The following is a 12,500-nucleotide window of genomic DNA, read 5'->3' on the forward strand; positions in this document are numbered from 1 at the left end:
TGAGTTTGCTCTGGCTTTCTCTGAGCTTAGCGGTACAACATGGACAGACACTGGACAGGAACCTCAATGACTTCAATCTCCTCTACCAGCTGCAGCGCTTAAATGAAAGGCCGTTATTTACACTGACGATGAGCTATCGGGAATTCAGTTAGTCGGGTGAGTGTGGCTCGCTTCAATAACAACCTCCAGAGAAGACATTTTCACGACTTAACCTAAATGTCAATGTCAATATCTGATCCCACAGCTGAGGGCCAAACCCACAGCCAAGCAAGATCAGGACTGCTCAGGGCATTTGCAAAAGAGTTACGACAGTATTTTCCTCCTCCTCCTCTCTCCACTCTCCTCTCTTCATAGCTTTACTACTTTAAATATATCTTGACTGTGGTTGTATAAGTATCAGTGTGAGTTCTTCTGCTCTCTAACTTTGAGCAACTGCACAATGTCTTGCCCATTATTTGCACCATGCATAGAGAATGCATACATGGGAGGTGTCTAAACAAGATCATTCTTGAGGTGGCTCCTTAGTATGATGTCATCACTTGATTGTTAGGGTCTTAGATATGTATTTGCCGACGAAGAGCACTTTAAAAGGCAACACGTTGCGATGTACAAGGCTTGTCAGCTTTTGGGTAACACTTTCTCTGGCTCTTGAGAGGCACTAAGGAGCGAGAGTTGATTAATCCTTAATTAACGACAGAAGCCAAAGTAATTAGTGGGATCATGGTCGCATCATTAGATTAGCAAATGTGTTAAATTCGGTGACAGCAGGAACAGAGGAGACAGACAGGGAGGTGGAGAGTGGGTGGGGAATATGATATAAGGCAGCGAGAACAGAGGATGGAAAGCCTGACAGAGGTAGAAGGGTTACTGCAGACTATCCGAACAAAACCACAAACCCTCTCCAGAGCTACGTCGACACAATCACCTAAACGTTTGAAAAAAGGCAGCTCATATAAGGAAAAACGAATCACGTCAACGACGCCGGCACGTTTCGCGTCACGGCTCCCGGAAGGGGGGAGAAATATAGTAACGAGCACGTCTACGTGTTAAACTGAGGCATACTACGAACATATGAAATCTCCTTCCACCAAATAAATAGACGTCAGAAAAGCAAACCGTTCCCTCAAAGCCTTCTTAAAGGGAGGGAAGTTTGACTTTCTCCACAGATTCGAGGGAGTGACACCCTCATATCTGCAGTGGCCAAGCCAGCTTCCAGTCAGTAGTTCAGAACTACTACATTCGCCAGAATAATATTAATAACGATAAGGCTTTACTCTGCTTAGAATCTACTCAGAACAGACAGAACACTTGCGACGTGTGCGTGCAGAATTTGCAGCTGAATCAAAACAAAAATAACAACAACAACAATAATAAAAATCTCAATATATATCTACTTTACGTTTTCAATATATGTGTGTGTGTGTTGTAGGTATTTACAAGAAATATGGAAACAGCCAGGTCAAGTCCAACTGAGAAGCACCCTCAAAGTGTGAGAATAAGTCCACTGAAAATCCAGTTCTTCTTTCCCAAAAAAAAAAAAAAAAGACATGTCTAACTGTTGCTCGCACAATGTAAACGTTCTGTACATGACCTAGTAAAAACACTCCTCCTTCTAACGTGTCCAAGCCAAGCCCAAAAAAAAGCGACACAACACCAACAAACAAACAAAAACAAAATCAAAGAAATGTCTAACTATGAGAACAACCAACGAAATAAAATAAAAAAATCATCATGACAACGTAGCTTGAGAGGCCTCCCTGACAGACACTGACTCTGAAACAGATCTGGCCCAGACTCAGACACAGCATAACTTCCAGGCAGCGAGGGCTTTTTGGCCAAACCCGGCCCTTGGCAGTGGCACATATCGAGGCAATGCCAACCCTTCCTTCAGCACCCTCCAACATATTCCAGTTCTCCTTCCAGAAGCCCTCAAACTCTAGAACTTCTGTGACTGTTCCTCTAGGGAACGCTACACCTGGAAGGCTCTGACTCGACAGTAGTGCCTGAAGGCGGCTAGATAAAGGGGGGGTTCATGAGAAGTGAATGTGGACTGATCGATCCGACTGGTGAGCTTAACGTCCTGACAGGAAACTGAAAGGAATGTCATTTTCTTTCAGTGGGTGCTTGTTGTAGACCTGGGGCACTGTGGGTGATTTTAAGAGCTGGTGTGAGAAAGGCCTCGAAAGCAGATCTTTCAGCTATTATATCAATCAGTATAAAAATGATCTCCCACTGAGACGCATGTCTCTTCAGGAGGCATTTGTGTGCATTTGTGTCGTTTATGTATGTGTGTGTGTAAGAGAGAGAAAGTGTGTGTGTGTGTGTGTGTGTGTGTGTGTGTGTATGTTTGCGTGTGTTGCAATTGTAAAAATAAACCCCAAAAAACAGAACACTCCTCAGAGTGCGATCCACTGGTATTATGAATCATCAACTGCAGCGAGAAGGCAACATTAACAGTGCACATCAATTTTGGCTCTGAAGTTCAAAGGCAAAGAGTTTGGCACTTGGTTGTGACGACGTGGTACAGTGGCAAAAACAAAAGACAAGAGTGTCCTCCTGAACCTGAATGAATGTCTGAATGTCCTCGGGAGCAGCCACAGCCACAGCTGCCGAGGGCTTTAGATGAGCGACCAGAGGAGTTGGGGGACAGCATCTTTGGGTGGATGAGGATGGCCTCCTTGGGGTTGGCATGTTCCATTCTGAGATGCATATGGATTGAAGCTGGAAGAGAGCAAAGGCAGTGCTGAGATTAGTAACCGTGATTTTGAAGAGATCAACGTTTAGGTCCAAAACTTAACAGGTAATAAGAACTCCATGTGATATCTAAGCTGCTAATAATAATAATAATAATAATAATAATAATAATAACAACAACAACAACAACAACAACAACAACAACAACAACAACAACAACAACAACAACAACAACAACAACAATAATAAATTATATGTAACACATGCGACACCACCAAGGCTTAGGCCTATAAAGGCCTAGAAAGTCCAATGGTAGCTTCTGACCCATGAACTTCCCTGGTCAGCACCTCCCAGAGGCACTGCGCTAGGTGCTACAACTCATCATAACTAACAGATAGTTTCTCTAGCATGTAATGATGGTTGCACCACAACAAAGCAATATGAGAGGAAATTGCATCCTTGGCTCTGATCTGGTGGTGTTATCCTGAGAGTAACGAATACCAAATCTATACAAAATCAGGGGCAGATCCATTCTAAAGTCGGCTACCACCTGGGATGGCTTTGAGAAATTGGCAAGGACAAATCTGACTGCCGTAACGTAAGCGCCCAGCGTGGCTCTTTACCTGTGAGTGAGCGTGAGTGCAGCCCTCTCTCCCCCCGGCCTGTCCTCTACCCTGACACCCAGCTGTGTGTGGTGGTCTTCACGCCGTGCGGGAAGCCCTGCTGGGGCACCACCGGCTCGAAGTTGAAGTCCAGTGAGTCTCCGTCCATGAGCATGGTGTCGTGCAGGACGGACTCCACGTCGCACTCGAAGCGCTCGATGGACATGTCGTCCAGGTCGCTGGGCAGCTTCTCCAGGTGTGAGTGCTGGCTCTGGTGCTGGAGCAGGGATCCCGGGCGCCCGTAACCATTGGTGTTGGGGCTATGGAGGGTGCAGTAGGTCAGAGGCCCACCGCCGATTCCACCACCCAGGTGGGCAGCAGGGTTGAAGGGCATGGACAAGGCAGTCTTGACAGTGCCGAGGCGGCCAGCTGGTCCTCCCGAACCATGGCTCATACTGGCAAGGGGCAGCATGGGACGGCCGTTCATGGCCACTGAAGTCGGGGGGCCCTGGTTGTGCACAACGCCGTGGGCGTGCGGGTGTGGCGGGGGCAAGGCATGGCTGCCGTGCGGCTGACCTCCGGTACTCATGAGCTCGGAGCGGGCATGCTGGGCACCAGCACCCCCACCAGGGCTGCTGTAAAGGGGAAGCATGCGCCCGCCGCCGCCCCCGCCACCTCCTGACTGGGTCACCACCGTGTCCACTGTGGACATGAGCTCCCCGTGGGACTCACTGTCGGACGTGAGGAGCTCTTTCAGGAGCCCTGCCGGGCAGCCGTACTGGCCCAGGGAGGGTCCAAAGCTGGGCTTGTTCTCGGACAGCGGCTGCATGGGCATGGTCGACAGGGTGTTCATGCTGGCCTGGCCGTACAGGCACTTGCGGTACTCTTGGGGCTGGGGCTGGCTGCCTCCGAGGTTCGGGGAGCTGTACGGGGTAGGGTACCCTGGGCTGGCCTGCATCATTGGGGAAGGGGAGGACTGCATCATGGGGGAGGGGGAGGACTGCGCGGAGCCCTGGGAGGGAGCAGCGGCCCCTCCAGACCCTGCTGGCCCGACCTGCGATGCGTTATTTGGGGAGAGCAGGTTGAGGTTGTCCAGCAGGTTCTCCATGACGTTCTCAGAGCTGTGGTGGTGGTGGTGATGGTGGCCCAGTGAGCCAGCCATCTCCGAGAGACTGGGGAGAGTGCCCGCCATTTTGGCTCCGGGCCCACCCGGGTACACCATGTGCACGTCGCCGTCTCCCAGGTCGTCCTGCTCGGGCATGAAGGGCGAGAGGCGCCCGCTGAGCGTGCTGGCGTTGGAGCTGGTGCGCTGGCGGAAACCGCTCCAGGTATCAAAGTCGTCGTTGCTGTGGGAATTGGGGCTGCCGGGCCACTTGTTGTACTGGGAGCCAGGGCTGTCTGCACCGCCCTCAGGCCCACCCTGCAGGGCCATCTGTGGGAACACAGAGACACACGGAGAGAACCCAGAGGTCTCAAGTTACCACCTCAGGAATGTGAGATATGTCTGCTACATATATAACTCACATATATGAGAACGGAAAAGTGTGGAGAACAGAATGCGCACTTGAACTCTATCCAAGGGAAGTGCTCAGAAAAGCAGTTGAATGGGAAAGAACGATGCGTATTTTATACACTGTCGTCACACACATAACAAAATGTTGATGTTTTCATGCTGAGATTTCTTGTGTCATTCTTTTGAATTGGAGTAGTTTTAGATTACGAAAAGTAACGAAAATGAAAATGCTATCTGTCAGTCCTGATTTCTGTGCACGGTGGCAAAGGCTTCTATTCTGCCTCCACCTCCACCTAAGGGTGCTCTACCTTTTTCTTGGCGGCCCTCCCTCGGCTCTTGGCGAATTTGCTGTTGTTGTCCATGGAGGCAGCGCGGCGGCGGGGGGACTTGCCATTCTTACCCCCCTCGGGGTTGAGCATCCACCAGGAGCTCTTGCCCGTGCCCTCGTTCTGCACCCGCACAAAACGGCTGTGCAGGGACAAGTTGTGTCTGATGGAGTTCTGTCAGAGAGAGAGACAGAGAGAGAGAGAGAAAGAGAGGGAGAGAGGGTGTGATTATGTTTCGGTTTGTTAAATCCACATACTGTAAATGTTCATATTAAACATTACATTGCTAACCTACTTCATTGAGGGCGGAACAAGCTACAGAGAGAGATAGATGAGAGGTGTGTGTGCAAGTTTGTGTGTGTGTGTGTGTGTGGGGGGGGGGGGGGGGATGTTTTATGATGAAGGTGTGTGCCCTTTTATCATAATGACTCTTCTGACAGCCAATCGCCAGTGCAAATCCTCTCACCACCTGTGCTCTGTTTATGTCCGCTTCAGTGCTGGCGGGCGAACACAGGGACAAAGACTACTTAAGGTCAATTTGTGCTGTGGTGGTTTACATCATCCTGAATGCATCTCACTGATTTCACACACACACACACACACACACACACACACACACACACACACACACACACACACACACACACACACACACACAATGTTATTGATGTACCTAAGTCCAAAGGGCCTTCTTCTGTAAGAACATTTTGAAGGGTGACATCATAGACATACGATAGCTGACAAAAACACAGCAGGTCTAAGAGTATCTGTACATGTAACCAGTACTGCCAAACTAAAGGTACATCCGCTGTACACAATACCCCATCGACAGCAAAAGAGTGAAAGAGTATCTGCAATACAGAATCTCTTCACAGCTAAACTGTTATCTATAGGCCAATACCATACAGATGCATGGATCCACTACGTGTGTGGATGAGTGGGTAGGACGAGAAGAACTGGTTTGATCCAGGTATGTAGATACAGAGCGAACCAAACTGAACACGTCCCTTCACCGAAACCCAGCTACAAGAGCGGAAAAAGGGCGCGTAATAACAGAAAACCATGATGTCGGAGTGCTAACACAAACACTGGCTGACACAGCATAGTGAAACTCTGTCTGTCCTTTTGTTCTTTTTGTCGGCAATGAAAAAAAAAAAGAAAAGAAAAAAGAGAAACAAGGGGGGGGGGGGGGGGGGGAAGCAATCTCCGATAAAGGAGTGTGAGTGTATTTCCCATGGACAAATATTCATACCATTTTGTTAACATAGCAACAGAGAACAAAAATAGGAACTCTTTTCAGTCTGCACTGTTTTGAGAAAACACACTTTCAGTCGGTTCCAATGCGTCATACCTCTCTCCATCATTCTCTTCACTGGTATGAGCAAGTCACCTTTTTTCTGAAGCACATGCACATTTAAAAAGGCATAATATACACCCAATACTTCCTGTTGCTCTTGGATGGCTATTTGAGTTTGAAATAATTCAATTTCAATTAGTCAACAATATAGGCTAATTTGTTTAGAGCTAGCTATTTTGCTTGCTTTGTTAACTATTAAGACATGCATGATTGGTAGTCTTTTATGGTAAGCACTTATTGTGACATTATGCATCACCACAATCTCTAAATATCTAAAGGTAAATAAACAGAATCTCTCTTCCTGTTTCTCATATCCTCACCTTTGCTGTTGTCATGGGAACCATCAGCCCAGGCACTTGCTGATTTGTGTGTGTGTGTGTGTGTGTGTGTGTGTGTGTGTGTGTGTGTGTGTGTGTGTGTGCATATATGCCTATTGCTTTTTGGGCTCAGTTCAAGCCTGTTCTATCTGAACAACCCCATCAGACACCAGAAGTGTCCACATAGGTCAAAATGGTGGTGGTGAGGATTTTGGTGGGGTCAACACTGCAGGTGGTTATTTGTGATTAGTGGGTCCAGATCAGCCTAGGTGCAAACACTGACTCCCTCCTGTTGAAGCTTGAAACAAACCAATTCAGTATTGCATTGGTATTATCGCTGGTTCTGAGCTATTTTTCCATGCGGCAAACCGCATGGGGTGAGATGGGATGATTGATGCTCAGGGGTTTGGCGTTGTTGGCTCTTTTGGGAGGTTTGGGAGGCTTAGCGAAGCCTACATGCTGAGGTCTGACTGGCAAAGGAACCGCAGGAGACAGTGAAGGGGGGGATTAAGGGGATCCGGGGGCTCGAGCCTCTGGAGACAGATCTGGCCCATGTCCGGGCCAGACGAGTCGACCTCTGGCACGTGGGGGGGGGGGGGGTTAGAGCACTCCCAGTCACAGAGGTCTGTGCCACTCCACTCAAGTGAGCGTCTCAAGGGCTACAGCTTTAAGGAGCGGCACAGAGCTCGAGACCTGAGCTCCTCCACTACAGTGCGTCCAATGTCACGCTGCCAAAGTGACTGCCACAGCAAGCCAAACTGGGGAGGAGACAGCTGTCGGCGCTGCATGGCTGTCGGGCCACCCAAACCAAACCGCTCTCAGAAATCCAAACTCTAAAATGAGCCTGTGCCAGCAGGCCACGCTGACAGAGGGTCTCGTTTGTAATTGGCTTTGTGTCTTCACTGAATAGAAAATACCATTTACTCTAAAGGTAGCACTGGCTCCATGACTTTTGTAGATTAGAATGAGAGACATTAAAAGAGGCAGGCAAAAGAGGAAAAGAAAGAAAACTGAAAACTGTTTAAAAACGTTGTCAACGGAGCAGTGAACAGAACCACATGCATTCAATCAGCACACACACACACACACACACACACACACACACACACACACACACACACACACACACACACGTGTGCCATGTGGGCCTCACTCCCATGACCACTGCAGAGCTGCTGTGTAATTTCAGCTGAGCAGCAATAGGGAATGCTGGGAATGTCAGAGCGCGGACGCCGGGACGTCCTGTGACTGCCGTATATCACACCGCCCTTGTCGGCAGGGGAATAGCAACCCACGGATTAAGTGTCCCACCCCCCAGCCAGCCCAATAGAACTCACCGCGCACACATAGCCAGTACTGACGCAAGTGGGAACGGGATCTAGTCTGTGACCTAATGTTTTGGTGTTTTCTGATGGTGGTCTACCAAGACCGTACGCTGGAAAGTGGAACCAAAGCATTGCGTAAGCTAAAAGTGTGGGCGAGAAAGGGAGGGAGTGTGTGAGTGAGAGAGAGAGGGAGGGAGAGAGAGAGAGAGAGAGAGAGAGAGAGAGAGAGAGAGTGGGGAAACCTTTAACAGGACAGTGGAATAGATTTGGTCTCTGACTTAATGTTATGGTGTTATTCAACAGTGGTCTACCAAAACATGTTGGAGAGAGCGATCAAAACATTGTGAAAGAGCAGTAGAGAGAGTGAAGGGGGGAGAAGGAAAGAGAGCGAGAGAGAGGGAGAAAAAGAGCAGACTGCGACGGGAAATACCTGGGCAGAACTCCCTATGCTGTGTGGGAAGAGAGTCTGGCATGTGAAGTGTGCTTGCAAGAGGCTGGGAGTCTAGCCCTCTGTGTGTGTGTGTGTGTGTGTGTGTGTGTGTGTGTGTGTGTGTGTGTGTGTGTGTGTGTGTGTGTGTGTGTGTGTGTGTGTGCGTGTGCGTGTGCGTGTGCGTGTGCGTGTGCGTGTGCGTGTGCGTGTGCGTGTGCGTGTGCGTGTGCGTGTGCGTGTGCGTGTGCGTGTGCGTGTTGCGAAAGGGGGCTGTGATTTAGGTGATAACAGCAGACACACTCCCAAACATTACCAAAATGTCCTCAGTTTCTTTACTATCATTTGACAATATTATACAATGGAAATGTGCCACTGTGACGCACTGTGCTCTATAGTGCTGAACTCCACTTTCTGACACCACCATACCTACCCTGCATCCTCAAGATCATGCTTGGTATTATGTACAGTGTGTTTGTGTGCAGTTAGAGCATGGATGTGCAGGGATTCATAGCCTCCATTGGTGTCTCTCCTCTGTTCCTTCTCTCCCTAACCTTATGGTCTCTCCAACAGAGCAGTCCAGCCTGCTGTGACAATGGCTGATTTATTAGCGGTCTGCCATGTACAGGAACCTAAACATTCCAACTAATCACTGCGTCCAAAGTTCACGTGTAATCTGTGCCGCGACTCAGCCAGGGTCAGTATCTCTTAGGAAACTGGACAAAGTGTGTGTGTGTGTGTGTGTGTGTGTGTGTGGTCGGGGTGGGGGTGGTGGTGGTGGTGGTGGAATCCGACGCCATCCTCAATTGACATTCCTGCACAAGGTTACCAAACATTTAGACGGGGGCAAACAAAACGTTCTGATACGTCCTGGTTTTGTTTTTCTTTTCACTCTCTCTCTCTCTCTGGGTTTCACTGTAATCTCTGTTCCATAGCTGATGCAAGATGTCGCCTGGAGCGAAGAAGACCTTTCAGGATGGTCATAAAACACTTCACCTACCACAAGCATGTTGTGTTTACAGGGAATATATAAATATATACAAGGAATATATAAATATATGCAATGTTTGCATATAAAAGTATTTCAAGCATATCATGTCAATAAAAAACTTGTGAACTGAAATAAGTCATAATGACAGATTAATTACAAATCCTAGTAGTTCACGTGTAGCCATATCTACAGTACCTTGAGAGAAAGATGAAATATTTACACTTAGACTAAGACTACAATATGTAATTTTGAACGATACACATAGAAATGTGAGAAAGAAATGCAAAAGACTAAAGTGACTCAATTCCGGGCAGTTGATTAAGAGCCTACTCATATATGAGAACCTGTGTTAGTTTGATCCCCATCCGAAAAGCTGGTCCACCTGGCGGGAGGGAGAGAGAGGGAGAGAGAGCCACTGGTCTGGCCTCTGCACTCGCATAGCACGTCAACAGCTTTAGCCAAACACAAGGAAGTGACCACATGAAAGAGGACTGTCACAGGAAGCCGGGCTCACTTCCTGTCTCTCAGGAAACAGCGGTTGTGAGGGAGGGAGAAGGGAGGGAGGGAGAGAGAGGGAGTAAAAAAGCCGTCTGAATGGAATGCAGGCCACAACTTTTGGAGTTGGGGGTCCACCACTGCCCCCCTCCGTCACCCCTCCCCATCACTCCCATAAGAGCTTGGCTCCATTGCCAGACTTACTGTTACTCACTCGGGAGAGAATGCACAATGCGAGGACTCAACAGTTCCTTTCCACACAAAGCCGTGTATTTTTAAAGCCGTGCAAAAACAATCCGGCGCTAGGCAACAAGATGTCATGAACGCCAACTTACATGTTTAATGGGATCAACAAGTTGGTAATTGGAACCGATCTGTGTGGAATTGAGTCAAAGCTGATAAGAAGTCAGACATATACCGTTATAACCAATGATAAATCAAATAGAAGGGTATGGTCGAAATCCTTACTTTTCTGACTAACACGTTTTCCAATAGACAAGGCAGAAAATGTGTGCAGTGTATTTACTGGCTGAGGACACATACTGTAGCCTCCATTCTCTAACACTGTCCACTGTAAGTATACTAGGCATCTGAGTGAGAATACTAGAGTGCTTCTGTGAGCCTCATTGTGTACTGTGTTGAGTGCAAGACCAAGGGCTTATAGTTTTCTCCACTTACAATAACTGCAGTATGTGACCCAGTGGTCAAAGTTTATGAAAGAGCAACTGCATTTCCAGGGGCCATGGCTAAGTAGTTTAAAGTTAAACCCGGAATTAGCTTTTAGTGTTGTACTTACATTAAGATGTAGGCAAGCATGTGTGTTGTGTGTGTGTGTGTGTGTGTGTGTGAGTGTGTGGTTTCAGCTCTCATCTTGAAATGAGACTTATTGCCTTAGATTAAAGAACTGGGAATCTCATACTGTTGTCTTATAGCTTGTGTGTGTGTGGGGGGGGGGGGGGAGTGTGTGTGTGTGTGTGTGTGTGTGTATGTGTGTGTGTGTGTGTGTGTGTGTGTGTGTGTGTGGTGTCTGTGTGTGTGTGTGAGCTCCATAAGCAGCAGAGGGGATCATGTGTTTGGGCCAGCCTACAGCCAAGGACACAATGTGCCATTTCATACTAACACTCCTTCCAAGACTCCTGAAAGGCCACACTGTTTCCAGACACTCTCCGTCTCTCTCTCGCACGCCCCAGGCCTGGCCGACCTCAGCCCAGGGCCAAGAGGCCAGCAGGCCTGTCCACCTGGACCCGGCTGTGGAGGGGCACAGGCCTGCGGCGAGCACTAGCCTAGAGAAAAGGCCTTGCGCCTTTTGATGTAAATTTTTACCTCCAACCCTCTGACAAAAGGAGCTTCATCAGCTGATGGTACTTGCCAACCAGCACTGGGGTCATTTACAGCCACGAGCTAAAAAAAACAAAACACCTGGGAGGTTAGGAGACGAAGTGAAGTACTAGATGGCCAAGGGTCACCGACTGCATAGAACACTGCCTTGGAAAGACCACACGATGGGAATCTACAAGGTGGGAGAGGTTACCGTCTCAAAGGCTAAACTCCAGTTGAGTATACTGTAGTAAGGCATTCACTAAGGCTATGTGAAACAGGTGAACCCAAGTCTGAGTATAGCACAGATGGGCAAAAATTCAGTTAAATGTGAAAGTTTACAGAAGAGAAGTATGCAGCAATGCATATTTCAAACCATCTGCAGTCGTAACAACACAAAATGGCGACAGCCTGCGACTGAATTCAAAGGTCACTTTGCTCTCTTGAAAAGTCCCTAGGCAGATGTTGGGGGGGGGGGAGTGATGCTCTATGCAGGCCATGTCTGTAGGGGATGAAGTGACTTAACCACACAAAAAAACTAAAACAGAAATAATTCTGTTGAGGTGAACATATGCAAACCCCAAAAGGTCACCTGTAGCATCTACACACCTGTACAGCAGGTCAAGGTACAAATTCTATGTCAGAATAGCTTTTGAACTTTGAACTCTGTGGTGCGCACTTGTACAGCCTGTGCAGCTAAGTGTGTAGGATCTTCAGATCCCTGATGCGTTCTCATCATCTCAAGTGTTAGCAGGCCTTCACTGTCTGAACGATGAGGAGGATAAGAGCTCAGAGTCCTGACATTTACCCAGTTTACACCTATCTTTGGTCATGTGACCGGACAGGAGTCAAAATAAGGGCAAAATTGAATGGAAGGCAATAATAAAATAAATCTCCACGCCACACAAAGCTACTTTAAAGAACCTCCTAGTGTCTAGACAGCACCTCGGTCTGTCCTTGAGCTTAGAAGTGCAACGGTTAGCATTAGCGCAGCGGCGTACTGCTAGGAGACCAGTGCACGGAGCTCGTGTCGGGTCATGTCTGGGGCTGCAGCGGACTGCTGACTGCTGCTGACACGAAGAGAGAAAAAGAGAGAGAGCGAAAGAGAGAGAGAACGAGAGAGAGAGAGAGAGAGA

The 12,500-nt window shown here is 48.3% G+C and overlaps 1 protein-coding gene across 1 annotated transcript in view; it reads right to left on the reverse strand.

Moving 5' to 3' along the window:
• foxo1a (forkhead box O1 a) overlaps positions 1-12,500 on the reverse strand; it is a 35,457-nt gene that overhangs the window by 1,025 nt on the left and 21,932 nt on the right. The window contains exons 2-4 of the mRNA XM_012830937.3: positions 5,118-5,309; positions 3,318-4,728; positions 1-2,721 (exon numbers count right to left, since the gene is read on the reverse strand). The exon at positions 1-2,721 is cut by the window's left edge and continues 1,025 nt beyond it. Of these exons, the coding sequence (XP_012686391.2) occupies positions 3,364-4,728; positions 5,118-5,309 (1,557 nt within the window). The 3' untranslated portion in view covers positions 1-2,721; positions 3,318-3,363. The remainder of the gene's footprint in view (positions 2,722-3,317; positions 4,729-5,117; positions 5,310-12,500) is intronic.

The sequence above is a fragment of the Clupea harengus genome, chromosome 9 (genome assembly GCF_900700415.2).
Source record: "Clupea harengus chromosome 9, Ch_v2.0.2, whole genome shotgun sequence".
In the NCBI taxonomy this organism is placed as follows: Eukaryota; Metazoa; Chordata; class Actinopteri; order Clupeiformes; family Clupeidae; genus Clupea; species Clupea harengus.